General features: G+C 35.7%; 1 protein-coding gene across 50 annotated transcripts in view; it reads right to left on the bottom strand.

Moving 5' to 3' along the window:
* Nucleotides 1-15,507, bottom strand: part of LOC143222798 (CUGBP Elav-like family member 2) — a 316,460-nt gene that overhangs the window by 43,794 nt on the left and 257,159 nt on the right. For 17 of the 50 annotated variants that reach the window (XM_076449788.1, XM_076449785.1, XM_076449792.1 and 14 more), the window contains one exon: nucleotides 7,670-7,750. The exons of the other annotated variants lie outside the window; for them this stretch is intronic. In XM_076449788.1, the coding sequence (XP_076305903.1) occupies nucleotides 7,670-7,750 (81 nt within the window). The remainder of the gene's footprint in view (nucleotides 1-7,669; nucleotides 7,751-15,507) is intronic. 50 annotated transcript variants of the gene reach the window in all.

The following is a 15,507-nucleotide window of genomic DNA, read 5'->3' as shown; positions in this document are numbered from 1 at the left end:
ATTTCAACTGTACAGTATGAAAGCAAAATTCATTGATTTCTCAAAGTTATATTGTAACTTCAAGACTACTCATGAGATTTTCTAATTTATGTTGCCTAAGTCAATACAACTTTTAGATCGAGATCCCTCAGTACAACATAAATATACATAATGAATCTTCCTTACAGAAGGCCGCTCCATTTTCTTAATATTATACAAAACCATACTACTTAAGAAACGAGGATTTTTGTGCATTACTCACTTCTTCCCTCATTCGAACTTTTGTCACGTTCACTGCACGTGACGAAAACGTTTTCGAAGTTCTCTACCCTATTCACACTGCAAAATGAATTCTACTGTCCGTCCCACTTATGGTATTTTTCTACCCCTAGTAATAACATTTCCAAGTAACCTAAAATGCCATTTACATTCTAAAGACGGCTGGTATAGGTTATAAAACTAATTAAAATAAAGTACAGAACAAAGTTTCGATCTTCTTCGGACATCTTCAGGTTAACAAGATGACCTTAGAAGGTCGAAACATTGTTCTGTAATTTATTTTAGTTAAAGTTCTAATACCCATATCAGCCGCCTTTAGAATACATTTTTACTTCAAGTGATTTTCTCGTCATCATAAAACGTCACATATTTTACACAACATTCTGTTTCGACACTTTTTAATTAAAATCTTTGTATCCCATTATTTTCAATGCATTTTATACAATTAAAAGAAACAAACACAAAGATATAACAGTGATCCAACGTATTGCTACTCATATCGCATTATTTTCAATGTTTTTTGTACCATTAAAAGAAACAAAACATAAAACTGTGTCGGTAACGAAACGTGTTGCTACTGGTTTCTAATTTTTTCATGATACACATTCAAACAGTTCGTGTGTTATGGACATTTCACTACTTCCAAAGAAATATTATATAGCTAGCGTTTATGTACGGTCAACGACCCACATGAGCTAGTGTATGTTTCTAACATTCATCGCAAATGAACTTGTTTATGAAATGGGTAACTCGCTATTGAAAGAACAGCTTTATCACAAAAACCACACGAAAAATTTCAATTCATAGATCGAGAAAAATTAGACAAAGTATTTTTTTAATACACAAGGAAAGTTTTACTCACCACAACACACAAACACTTTCTTCGAAATGAAAAATATTTTAAAGTTGGTTAGTGAAAAACGCTAAAAGACACTTTAGATAACCAAGATACTGCTACAAAACTACACGTGATGAAAAAATAATCATTTTTAAAAAGTTTAAATCTCAAACAGCTGCAGGAAATGGAGAGAAATTACCGTAACGTTTCTACAGTTATATAAAGACAGGTTGGTTGCTACATGCACACGCCCGTGAGCTCACGTACGAACAGGACATGTACGATGGAGCCGGTCCCCCGCTGAAAGAGCAGTAAGTCTTCGGATTTACAACACTAAAATTAGGGGTTCGATTCCACTTCGTGGACACAGCAGATAGTCTCATGTGTCTGCGATAAGAAAAACACTCAAACAATGGGGCCAGGTGTTGATTAGTGGTTAGCATTATAAATAGCACTAATATACACAGGTAACCCTTTAAATAATTGCGAAATATTTTGAACACAGAGTAAAAAATAAGGAAATATACCATCTTAATCCTTACACAATGGAGAGGTACCAAAATGATATATAAGCAGACATAAGAATCCCAAACATTGTCCAAAGATAACCTAGAAATTCCAAGATATATGTGAACAGATAGGTTGTAGTCCCCAATGCGTTTGTAATGGTTTGAAAAACCTGGTTCAATACATTTGATAGCTCAGTCTGTACTGTAGACGTTACAATTTTATAAGTTCGTAAACACTATATATATGGTTGACATTGATTCTGATACGAGATGTGTTATAGGTTAGTTTGTACAAATACATTTACTGTTTGTTACTCAGTCAGTGTAAAAGTTTTCAGATTTTAATTGACTTTTCTTCCCTACAGTAATCTTACAAATACAATTTATCACACTGCCAGTTTGATATATTTGCTGTATTTAGGTATCATATTTACCTTCAGTGCTTGTTATATTATCCTGAAAATGGGACTATAATCTCGTGTCTAAGCTTTGACAGATAGATCTTTTTTTGTTGCTTTGTCAGGTAGGGAGGTTGGGTATTTCATATTTATTGGCACAAAGCTACTAAGCTATATGTGCCAAACAAGATGTAGTATACTATAATGGTATATGGAAATTAAGGTAAAAATACGTAAAATATGTACAATTAAGACCCGCCAGGAAGACTGAAACATTAAGTTCAAACTTGCTGTCAGTCACCCGAAGTTGGCCTATCCAATGAAACTGGATAGAGATAGATGGACCAGTTTGTTTTTGGATATTGATAAGAATAGGGAGTAACTAACATGGAATGATGCCAGGGCCAATAGACAGCTGGGTGAATCAGTATAGATCGTACAATTTGTATATTGCACAGTTTCAATATGATTCAGGGCAAGAGAAATGACCTACAATTCGGCAGCGAACACAAACTGTAGAGGGGATTGTGTGTGATACAACCAAACTGTAACAAACCATGGCAGAGCCTAGAGTCACCTGATTTTGAGCCATCTGTATATATGGGAATGGACGGATCGTTTGAAAGATGTTCAGCAAATAAAGAGCGATATTTCCAATCAGAAGTATCGGCCTTTCTCAGATAACACAAAGATAGGTCACAGTTAGGGATAGTAATTAGTCATGGTGGAAGAGGCCGAACTGTTGATACTGCTATGGTATTTAAAGGTAGATCCAATTTTTCTGATTGTGCCCGGATACGAAGGCTAAAAAGAACAATGGCAGATTTTCTATTATAAAGACTTGTGGCCCACTGAAGATGGAAAACACAACCACAAGTAGGATGCTGTGATAAAAAGCAGAGTTTGGAAGCATACATAAGAGACAGATGTAAACGGCGAATATACAGAAGGGGTTTCATGGGACTCCAGATACAAACTTTGGACTGGAGAAGTACGAAAGGACCCAGTGCAAAACCGAAGCCCCTGATGGTGGATAGTATAAGTTTTCAGTACTGAGGTTCTGGCAGAACCATAAACCACAGACCCATAGTCAAGTTTGGATCGATAAAGGCACAATAAATTTTAAGCATGGAGTATTGATCCACACCCCAAGAGGTGGAAGAGAGGATACAGAGGATGTTCAGTGCTTTAATACATTTAACACAAAGTTGTTTGATATGGGAAATAAAGTTTAATTTACAGTCAAATATAAGACCTAAGAACTTTGCCTCAGGGACGACAGGAAGTACAGCATCATCAATACGAAGTTCTGGATCTGGATGAATACCCCATTGGCGACAGAAATGTACACAAACAGTTTTAAGGAGAGAAGGTTGTTGTTTTGGAATTTCGCACAAAGCTACTCGAAGGCTATCTGTGCTAGCCGTCCCTAATTTAGCAGTGTAAGACTAGAGGGAAGGCAGCTAGTCATCACCACCCACCGCCAACTCTTGGGCTACTCTTTTACCAACGAATAGTGGGATTGATCGTAACATTATACACCCCCACGGTTGATTACGAGTCGCACGCCTTACGCGCTTGGCCATGCCAGGCCGGAGAAGGTTGAAAACTATTTGCTGTGGTCCACTTAAGTACATGACTGATTGTAGTTTGTAGCTGCCGCTGAATAAACCTCATGTTTGAAGAGGTTCACGAGATGTGAAAGTCATCAACTAAAAGACCATTTGCAACTGTAGGGGTAGCTGTTCAATGATGGCATTAATCTTTATTATGAAAAGTGTGACACTCAGAACACAGCCCTGAGAGACTCCAAGTTCCAGTGGAAAAAAAAACGGGAAAGTTTCAAGCCCACACGAACCTGGAATCGGCGGTTCATTAAAAATGCTTAATAAAAAGTGGCAAATTGCCATGCAATCCGTATGAGTGAAGTTCTTACAAGATGCCATATCTTCAGTCAGAGAAGCCTTTTTGAAGCGACATCTTGTTTCTATTTTTTTGATTTAGAGAAAGCTTATGATACAACATGATGTTTCAAGACAAATTAAGTGGTCTATCGTGGAGTGTTGTCTTCGAAACCAAGTGGGTGAGAGAAGGTTGTTTGATTCAAGGAAATAAACAAAACAAGCATTAATCATCCTCTCTAAGGTCTTACTGAGACAATTCGTTAAAGCAATGGGACGATAATTCGAAGGAATCTTTGGATTCTTCCCAGGTTTAAGAACAGGGAGTACAATAGCATGGCGCCAAGCATCAGGAAAGATTTTCTCCTGCCATATCCGGTTAAATACAGCCAGGAGAATAGTAAGAGAGGCAGGAGAAAGGTGACGTAGCATCTCATAACGTATATCATGCCCAACTGATGTATTGCCAGAGCGGTGAAGCGCAAGTTTGAGTTTCACCAGTGTAGTCATAAGAATGATCAGTCGAAAAGGAAAGAGGCAGATGTTCAATTTGTGTTTTAATAGCTAAGAAGGAAGGGGATTAGTTTGAATAGCTAAATACATAAAATCAACATTCATCAAGAGTATTAGCAATGCACTGAGAACCGGCAACTTCCTAGCCATTGGATATTAAGATAAACAAACGGGCAGTAGTATAACGTTCACTCACCTTCCAGATCTTGATCCATGACTTTTGAAATGGTGGTTAAAGAAATGCTGGAGGTATATTTAATCTAAGATTCCTTCTGGCTTTGACGTCTAACTCGCCGAGCCTGTGCACGGGCTTGCTGAAATGCAATGCGGTTCGTAAGCGTTGGATATCTACGAAATTTATCCCAAGCACATTTCTGAGTTTTTCGTGTTATAGAACATAGAAGAAGCAGGATTCCATCAAGGGCGGGGATGCCGTGGGAAAGATGTTAAGGTTTTAGGGAGGCATTGAGCAACTGCTTGGACAATACAGTTAGTTATTGCTGCTACATAATCGTCTATCGATGATTTACATAACATGGCAGGGTCATGTTTCAAGAGAGCAATGAAAGAGGGCCAGTTGACCTGGTCCAACTTCCACTGAGGCATACGGGTCAGGTGGCACTGCCCACAGCCAAACTCTCTTAATATGATAGGAAAATGATCACTACCCCGTGGATTCATGTCAACCTCCCAAGGAGAGCGAGTGAAAAGCGAAGGGGAGCAAATAAAAAAGATCTATAGCAGTAAATAACTGACTGGGTACAAGGAAATAAGTGTAAGAGCAAGTATTAAAGAGGCAGATTGTGTGTGATTCAGGAACATATGCTATATAGCACAACCCATCACATCAATACTAGAACCATCCCAGAGGGGACTATGCCCATTAAGATCCCCCAAGATTAAAAAGGGGGTTGGCAGTTGCTCAATGAGAGCATCAAGGTCTGATAGATGATAATTTTTTCCAGGGGTAAGGGTACAGAGAGAAAACAGTGATGGTACGACCCAAGGAGATACGGATGGCTACAGCCTCCAAAAAGTTATTCAATGACAAGGACCAGGTGGGCATATGTTGATCAACTAGCAGTACTACTTCCCCATGTCCTTGTCCTACACATGACCTGTCATTTCGGTATAAAGAGTATTGTCGAATTCTAACTGTATTAGTAGGTTTTAAAAATGTTTCCTATAAAGAAAGACATTTGGGATGATAAAAGTCAATCAAATCCTTGATGTCATTCACATTTGACTGAAAACCTCGACAGTTCCACTGTATTAGTGTGGCCATTTTTATTTATTTTGGAGGAGAATATGGCACAGAGACCTTCTGTTTGCGACTGCGCTTTTTTCTTTACTGGATGTGGGTCAGTCACTCTCTAGTGGTCCTGCTCTGGTTCGAGTAGGCAGGTAAGTGTTTGTAGATATGTGTTCCAGTGATAGAAGGCGTGAACCAATGGTTTAATTTTTGGGGTGTCAAGAGAGAAAAGACCCCATGGAAACAACTGGGCTTGAACAATGTGAAGTTGGGCAATGGCTGGAAGATGTGGTTGAGACAGAAATAGAAGTGGGTACTGATTCGTTAACTTTGTTGATTTTGGAGGGTATTAGATTAAGATGCACTATTAAGGATTCTGTAGGAGGCAAAAAAAAGGTCTGTCTGGACTCCTACTGTAGCAGTGAAACGGATTACAGCAGCATAAGTCCGAAAAGGAATTGGGAATAGTAATTTCCGAGCCTCTGGGTAAGTAATATTGTGAACTGTCTTTAGACGTTGTACTTCTTTCTCTTCTACCCATTTAGGGCAAGAAGCAAAATAGGAAGGATGTGGGCCATTACAGTTAATACAATGCCGTTCTAGTTGGCATTCAAAAGCATCATGGTCTTTACCACCATAACGGGCACATGTCAATGAACCACGGCAAGATGCTTTCGAATGACCGAATCGCTGACAATGAAAACATCTAACAGGGTTAGGAATACAAGGCCGTAATGTTGTAAATGTTAATATTAGAACATTTGTCGGCCCCATTATCCAGTCTGTACGAGTAAAAATTCGGCGCACGGCTGTAACACCTTGGCTGGTGAAACCAACGAGGATCTCTGACTCAGGAATGGTCTTTAAACCCCTCTCAACTTTAACTCCTCTGGAAGAATTCAAAGTAGAATGAGGAGTAACCTCAATAGGTATATCCCCAATGGCCTATGATTTCAAAGAGTTTGGAATGTTGTGATGAAGATGTTTCCACTAAAATGTCCCCAGACCGGATTCTTTTACCGATTTAGGAGAGCCAGCAAGCCCTTCTAAAACCCTACTGAATAATAATAAAAAAAGGAGACATCTACCCTAAGGGGTTTTCAATTAAAGAACATATAGTTAAAAATCGCGGCACAGATTAAAGTTGTGAGTTGACCGTACAGAGTCATCAATGCATGATCGTTTGCCAGTAGTCGGATTTTTCTCTATGCTGTTATGCTTGTTTTTTTGGTTTTTTTTTAGGGGTGTCCATAATAATAATAAAAAAAATTCGGTGCCCACTGCTGATCTCACCCACCATGAAGCCTAACGAGATGACGCACTACAGTGCCAAATAAGGTCACTGCAGCGACCTTATATCCGATTAAGTTTATAAATAAATAAGGAGTTCAGTTCTGTTCATATGATGACAAGCGGACATCTCAAGGTCACAGAAATGGCTCACATTTAAATCTTCACGTGCTGAACTACCATGACCATATCATTCAAACCAATACATTTTAGAATCGTCGTACAGAAATTACGTCCATTAAAAAAAAAAAAGGATAAAACTTAAATGTTACGCGATCATAAAATTTTCTCACATATCACAAATAGTGATATATTTGTTTTATCACAAAATATAGAATACCTATTAATTGAAATTTCATCCTTTTCCTATCATTACAACGGCTGAACTTAGCATATTGAATCTTATAAAACACTTGGCTTAAAGGTCAATTAATTTACGATGTTTTGTCCGTTGTTTCTAATCCATTAATACATACGTGCTAATAAACATTATAATCGATGTTCTAACTGTCAAACCCTAATGTAAACGATCAGATGATAGAGTCAAAGTATCTCAAAAGTAGTTTACAAGATACCGAAATCCAGAGATGGACAGGACAGTCTGCGCTAAAGTTAAAGCTATTAATTAGTTTTTGCATTTGTTACGAGATTAACCGCCAACTTTACAAGATTTAGAAATACGGTTAGTGTAAAATATAATATTTTCTAACCGTAACTGGGTGTGTCAAGCACTTCCCTGACCTGGAAAGCTTCATCGGAAAACGACCTGTTGTAGTCTTTGTTACATCCAACTGCAACAAGAAGAATTATACTCATTGTTTTTAAAACAATGAAAATTGAGGTCACACAATACTAAAAGAAATGAAAGAAACAAAAACACATGCTGCAGCAACAGCAGGCTAATAACATTTAGTAATATGTCTGAAATGAATAGTAAACTACTACAAACAGCACTAACTCTATAGTTTAGGTACTGAAGAGGAAAGGTCAAAATAAAAGATATTAAATGAAAACGTAGGTAAGTGTACCACGCCTGGTATTTCTATCGAACAGAATGAAATCTCAGTACCTCCAAGTCAACAAAACGGTTTTCCTTTGTATTGCGTGATTTTTAGACTAGGACACAGAAACTTGTAATTTTAGTCTTTTCATTCTCCGTGAGTCGATTCAACACGTCAGTAACATAACCGCTTGCTACACTGATTCTACAGTCTGCGTTCTATGGCCAAGGGGTGTTCCATACATTTACCAATTTGTTAAAATGTTCAAAATTCAGTATGGCTGGCATCAATGCAATATGCCAGTCTTGATTATCACACTATATACATCAACACACTTTTAAATGCCCCGTATAAATGTTTTGTGATCAAATGTTTATTTTTGGCATATTTACTGGACAGAAACATAAATTTAACTTGAGATGGATTGGTTTTACATAGTTTAAAATAAAGCTACTAAGCCATCTCAAGTGTTAAAATACAAACAACAACTAGATGATGGTCTTTCAGTTACAAACACAAGCTGATAATAATCACATAAATAATCCAAATTTCTACTGAATATTGAAGGATAACGAATGGCGAAATGTCAAAATAACATCGAAACAAGAAAAACGAAAGTTTTGTTTGACAATTAGATTAATGCTTTGGTCGTTCAATTTCACTGGTGTATGAGTCAACACTTTCTAACTGCGTACGAACTAAAATCAAGAGAGAAATGTGGGTTAAGTTTATTAATTGCGTCAAATCACTAAAACTAATATTCAATAAAGTCCCAAATCAACATAAACTAACATGCATGTTACACCATCCTCTGGTAATCGGTCAATCTTACTTGTGTAATATTACTCAAATACTCCCACATGCAGTGATGAATTACTGTGGCACTCAGATATAAAGTAATATCACAACACAAGTCTCAATATAAGGGCTATTTATATGTTGAATTTCTGGTAATGTTACTCGAAAGCTATCTGCGCTAGACAGTAAACATCATCTATCGTCAATTCGTGGGCTAATCTAAGCAATTAACGCAACCAACGCACATATTAACTTAATTTTTCGATAACGGAACACTGACTACCGTAGCTCATTGCAATGGTGTTCAACTCATGATTCAATATGTCAAACTCAAAACTGCAGTACTCTTAATTATTCTATAATTAAAATCGTACAAGATTGAGACAACACTTCACAAAAACTGTACAACTAGTTTTATATTAAATGATTTTTAATTTGTTGCTTTCTGTAATTTATGATAATCGCAAGTAATTTGTTTAACTAAAAATGAGACCTAAAATTTTAGAAACACCTTTTGCTAACAATAAATACCAAAAAACAAACAAACAAAACAACAAACGGTAAGATATATATATATATGAAACCAACTGTATCCTATATTTAACTAAGCATAAAATAAAATTCTCTCATCACGTTCAAAGTTTTTTAAAATTTTCACCCCTTTTCCTTCAATAATAATGAAACAACAGTTGACAAAAGTATTTAATGTAATATATACTGCCAATACAAATTTTGTAAACGAATAAATAATCTAGTCAAACGAAGTTTTACACCAAAACATGACTTTCTTGTTCGGACAGACATCAAGACAATGCGTACTTTTACTTTATTGTTATTTACCTTTGGTTTCCACACATCATAACTTTATGAAGGGTGTCACGTGCAGCGAGTCGTCTGAAGTTGCGAGTAACAATCGCCCAAAGACAAATAAATGAGGAGCGGGCACTTCCTGTATTTGATTGGCATTTATTGATCAATGTTTGGTTTAACGGTGTATATGGACTATTTTAGGGCTTTTCCCCCCTGGAAGGAGATAAAATCCATGAAATTGGGCAAATTTCCATCTTTTTAGAACATATTTTTGGGTCTGAATTTAAATATCCAAGTACTTACTCATTTAAGTGAGACTATTATATTCCACAAAGCAAGGTATGCGATTAGTATCTTACAACGTCCAATAAATATCTAATAGCAAATGAAAGAAAAGAACATTAAAATTATCCTTTTTTAAAGTTTCGCGCAAAGTTTCTCGAAAGCTATTTACTCTAGCCGTTCCCAATTTAGAAATGGCAGACCAGAAGAAAGGCAGCTAGTTAATTTCGCCCATCACAAACTTTTGGGCTACCCTTTTACAAATGAATAGTGGGATTAACCGTATTTTATAACCTTCCACGGCTGAAAGGACTAGCACGTTCAGTGGCGGGAATTCGAGCACTTCAACCTCTGATATAGATAAAGTGAGGCTTCGGACTGTCTAAACAACCACAAACACTTCTTAGGCACTTGTTCTCCACAACATTAAAGATGGCCGACGTAAATATATATTAAACATTTTCCATAATAAAAATAAATAAGCAGTATTTAAGATTTATTAATTCTTATCTTAATAACCTGATTTGTAAATAAGTAATTTTAATTACAATTCATTTGCATCTAATTATACTATAGCAGTGTTGTTTCTTCACGAAAGCTGATCATATAAATGGCGTCTTGGTATTTGAAGAAAGGCGAAGCCTTGTCGGCACTGGTTATGGCAGATATAACGTGATTAACATGACATATTCTCATTCGTTTTCACTCACGTGTTCATAGAACTATTCATAGTTTTAACTAACCCAAACTTCTGCCATCTGTCGGTTTTATTTCTGCAAGTGTGCATGATGTATTCATACATTATCCTATTAATAACGCCGTGACTTTAACCTACAAGCCTATGACAGTAACGTCTTTGCAACGTCGATAAATGAAATTTTTTTCAAACATACATTTTGGTAAAAAGTCGGTTACTCAGTTAATGACACATCTCATTTCATGTTTTTCAACGTTCTATGAATGGTCGTCACTAAATTTTTACGCATTTTTCTAGTTAAGAGCGTTATATTTTCTTGTTTTCTGTCTATGATTGTATAAATCTCAAGTAAAGGTAAATCTATATGTTAAATTCTTTCAAGGAATACTCGCAGTTTGTGACATTTTTAATAGTTCTATACTCAATAGTCTACGTTTCCCGGAAATAAGTCAAGTAAAGGTAAAGAGCTATACACAAATGATTTCCATATGGAAACACTGTGACAATGCGTGTACCGTTGTCGCCAGAAATACGTCAATTTTAATGCGTGATACAGAATTTTCTTCTTTTTTCCCTTCTGAGAAATGAACCTAATGACAGCTGTATGAATGCCTATCAGCACGAAAACACTGATAACTAGTTCGTAGGTTGAGAAAACTAATGCAACATAATCACAATTTCCACAACGTTGCCCAAAATTTATCCAATACGTCTAAAACAGTCTCAGGACTGGCGTGGACGTGTAAATACAAATCCCAAACAAGCTAGTGTAATTATTTTATGAGGTCTCAAACGAAATTTTATGAGCTTTCGGAACTGTCGCGCATATAGGGAAACGTTCTACACAGGATGCGAAAAACGGAGTAACTTATTAATATATCCATATAATACCTAGGCATCGTTCCTTATCAGGTTTTAATAACAAACAGTCAAGAATGGTGGCACAAGTCTTCTAAAACAAGTGGCATTTCATTCATTACCATACTCCCTGATGTCAGAAAAGTACGACGTATGAACACAAAACAATCACACAAAATGATTAACTACTGCTTGCAAATAATACAAGGAAAAACGTGGCCACGCCAGAAATTCTCAAGCAAGTTTACAGTCAGTACAACTTAAATAAAATACTAAAAGGAGTTTCCATTATTTTTTAACTGCTGCAAAGTATTTCACAATCAGTCTAATTTCTAATTTTATTATAAACTACACCTTTTACAAGGCCTGTCCAATAGTCTAGGAGATAAACTGCACACAAATAGAAATGGTAAACTAAATTTCAAGGTTAACAATGTTATGTGCACTAAGGTTTTTTTTAACAGAAAAACTATTTCAGAGACAGTAATATCAAGTAAAGGATAGAAAGGCAATATACTTAACAGACAGTAATGTCCTTATAGTAATGATTAAATAATTAGCACAAACAATTAAATCCTAAGTAGCTTCAAAAGACCCAAAAATGTCAACGAAAGACGACATATTTTAAACAATGAAACTATTTTCCAAACTCAAAAATGTGTGAGAAAACACATAGACGGGGTATTCACAACACATGGTGACGACACAATCTTCAGCCATTACTGGTGTTTCAGTTTCCTCCACATGATGCTTTTGATAAATATGTTAAAGTCAACGATGTACTTTAACTTACATACTTTTCAAAGTCTTGAGCAAGTACAGAAGTCTATGGGAGATTGGTTGGGAATAGTATACCATGAACATGCGTTTGTTATACTTGCATGTTCTGAAGGAACTGGAACTGAAGAGTGGCGATACTTTGGTTTGTAGATACGTACCATACTGATTTCCAGTTCACAAAAATATGGTGTTTTCTAGCGATATAGTGATGTCAACACGTTAGTACAAGACTTCGCAGAATTCACCTTGTCATTTTTTCAACTCTCTAATTTGTAACTTCCTACTGTAGTTGTGATGTAAAACGATTACAAATCTGTTGGAAAAACTTTTGCAACGTGTCCTGCATCATCTTTTAAATGTTGTATTACTGATAAGAAACTGACGAAGTTTTGTATTCACTCAGGCATGTTTCATACAACTTTATAATTTCATAATCACACACTAGATACAGGCTCTAGGAAAAGCTTCTGGACTCCACTTTTTTCAACATTTGTTTGAAACTTTTGTAAAATCAGTATAAAATTCTAATAGCAGATAAAAATTAAACTAGTAGCATTTGTTTAAAAAATTACAAAGCAAGGTGGAAGTATTCTTTCAAAGTAGTTTGTTTTTCTGCTTTTAGCGTTTTTTCTTGTCAAAATTATTGTAGCATTAAGGAAAAGAAAAACAAATCTTAATTAAAATGGAAGGAATGACATATTAATAGGTTTATTTTTATCACATGTGAATTTTAAATGAAATTAGATTTTTCATTTATAACAAAAAAAAAGCAATATTCTAACTGGAAACTGTAAATGTAAAAAAATCAAATAAAGCTTGTTTTCTTCTTTATTAACAAAAATAAATTGTAGTTTTTGTTAAAATTTTTTGATGAATAAATTTTACAAATACCCAAGCACTTCTTTTGTGTGTGTGTGTGATGGGGGCTAAGCTGGTTGATTAGAAAGATATGCAGGTTTGGTTAATGTGCAATTTGATATATTACATTGAGGAGAACTGGTGTAGAATTATATCAGCATGCATTATCAATCATCATCTACTCATTTCAAACTCAAGTTCCAAAACATTTCTGGTTGATTTGCGGAAGTTCATAAATGTTTGGTTAAACTGCACGTTTCTTAAAAGTTATTAAAAAAATAATTTTACCTCTCATTCTCTAATACAGAACACGGGAGAAAATATTTGACAAATTACATAAAAAAAAATAAGACTTTAAAGTTCAAGATACAAACTTGTAAAATCTAGTTGAAGAGACGACCCCTACTTCCAATCTCGAACAACCACTTTTGCTATTACCAAGAAAGTAGAGTTTTGCCATTTCTGTCCGTAACAGATATAATTCAACTGCAGAATCGGTAAACGGACAGGCTCGATCGAGGCAAGGAGGCGGCGAAGCTGGCCAACTAAACGAGTGAATAGTAATAAATTCTAATGACCTAAAACCGTAAAGAAAATATTGCTATTATAACAAGTTTTTCTTTCTTTCGGAAGCCAAACTCTACCTAAAATGGATCTTGCAGCGTAGAGTTAGTTCTATGTGTGTGTTTGGTGGATTTAAGATAGTTTCCCCCGTATTGGATGCGAAGAGACGTGGATCATTTTTCTTGCTTGCTTTACACAAATGGCTACCCCATTTGGGAATAACGGATAAGATGTAGAAATCCTTAGAGAAGGAAAAAATTACACAGGGGAAACGGTAACCGCAACAATCGCATTTGGACTCAAATCTCCAATTTCTGCGAGAACGATATTTATGTCCATCATAAACGTCATGTCGCACGTGACGAGAGGTTTTAAAGCTCTGCCATTAAGTAAGGTTTGCAAAGGAAAAAATAACGTGCACAGAATTCTCTCTCCTATGATAAGAACTATAAAAGGCTTTACTGCAGGTTCAAACAGTGGACCACATTCAATTATAAAGAGACGACTAGGTGAATGTGGACTGCCATGCAGTGAAGAACAGAAACAAGCTTCAGAATTCCAGAAAAAATTCGTAAGACATTCATCTTCTTTTAATATGTTGTGTAATAACACAGAAATGGGTCGCCATGTCGTTAAGCTCCATTTGCTATACACCCGGTGGTATCCGCAAACTACCAGTAATGTAACTATGGCTAAAGTCGAAAGACCGAGTGAATTTTCTGTATACGTAGGGTTTTGGATGGGGCCGGAAATGACGACATGAAATATGCCCCAAAATAGATGAAATCTGTGAAGCTAAAACATGAGCAAAAATAATGAATAAAAAGTTTACTACAAAGTACCATGTGGACCAGCCAATGGATGATGAGATTAACTGAGTTTATTAACAAATGAAATATCTGAATTTTAAAATTCCTTTCTCTCTGACACCAATGGGATTTTTTCTTTTATCACGATTGAAGAACACGGGACGGATTCTGGATTTATTAGCAATCTTTTATGCTCTTTCCAAAAGTGCCTTCCAGGGATTTAAATTTTAATTGAATATCGTATTTCAATACCTATGATTATCTGTAACATATGCTTAAGGTAGTTACCGGAAAACATCAAATAGTATTTTCAATGTTTTAATTCTGCGATATAGCTGCATATACACTGTTCAAAAGTTATAAGTGTATGTCGAAAATTTCCTTTTATCAACTTCGAATATAATAATACTCATCCCGTTCTCAGAAATGACGTTTTCCAAATTTTGCCTACAATACTTTGTTACTGTGCCAGAAAATCATCCTTGGGGGAAAAAATACGGCCTATTTTTCGTTTTCTTATCAAAACATAAAATAACTCAAAACGTCATTGTTTCCAAGAAGTGATACATATTCCTCATAGTTAAAATACCTGCAACAGCAATACTTAATGAAGGTAATATCTTCAACATATTAAGGGTATTTTTTACATTACAAGCTAGAGAGAATATTTTAAAAACGTATTGTTTTAAAGCCTTTAAAAGGTACGAATTCCATTTATTACAACAATAACCAATTTTCACACAAATATTCTAAAAATTCTGGTTAACTAGCAGTTTAGCGTTTTCTATTTCTTCAATTTCTTTCCTTTATCCTCAAGTTCTCCTTTAATAGACCACACGTTTAAGAAATTTTATGCAAAATTTAGCGCAAAGCTACTAGAGGTTTACCTGGGCTAGTCTTCCCTAATTCTGAAATGTCATTCTTATAACATATTTAAGCTCCGAAAGTGCAGAGCACGATTTTTTTTTCGGTAACAGTGTGGGAACCACACATACTGACACACGAACTGCTAAGCTGAATAAATTAACTGACATACGAGTACTTTTATTTGTCAGGCATATCTCGAGCCATATTATAACGATAAGTACATT

This window comes from Tachypleus tridentatus, chromosome 8, assembly GCF_004210375.1.
Source record: "Tachypleus tridentatus isolate NWPU-2018 chromosome 8, ASM421037v1, whole genome shotgun sequence".
NCBI lineage: Eukaryota > Metazoa > Arthropoda > Merostomata > Xiphosura > Limulidae > Tachypleus > Tachypleus tridentatus.
This window is presented reverse-complemented; position numbering and strand designations above follow the sequence as displayed.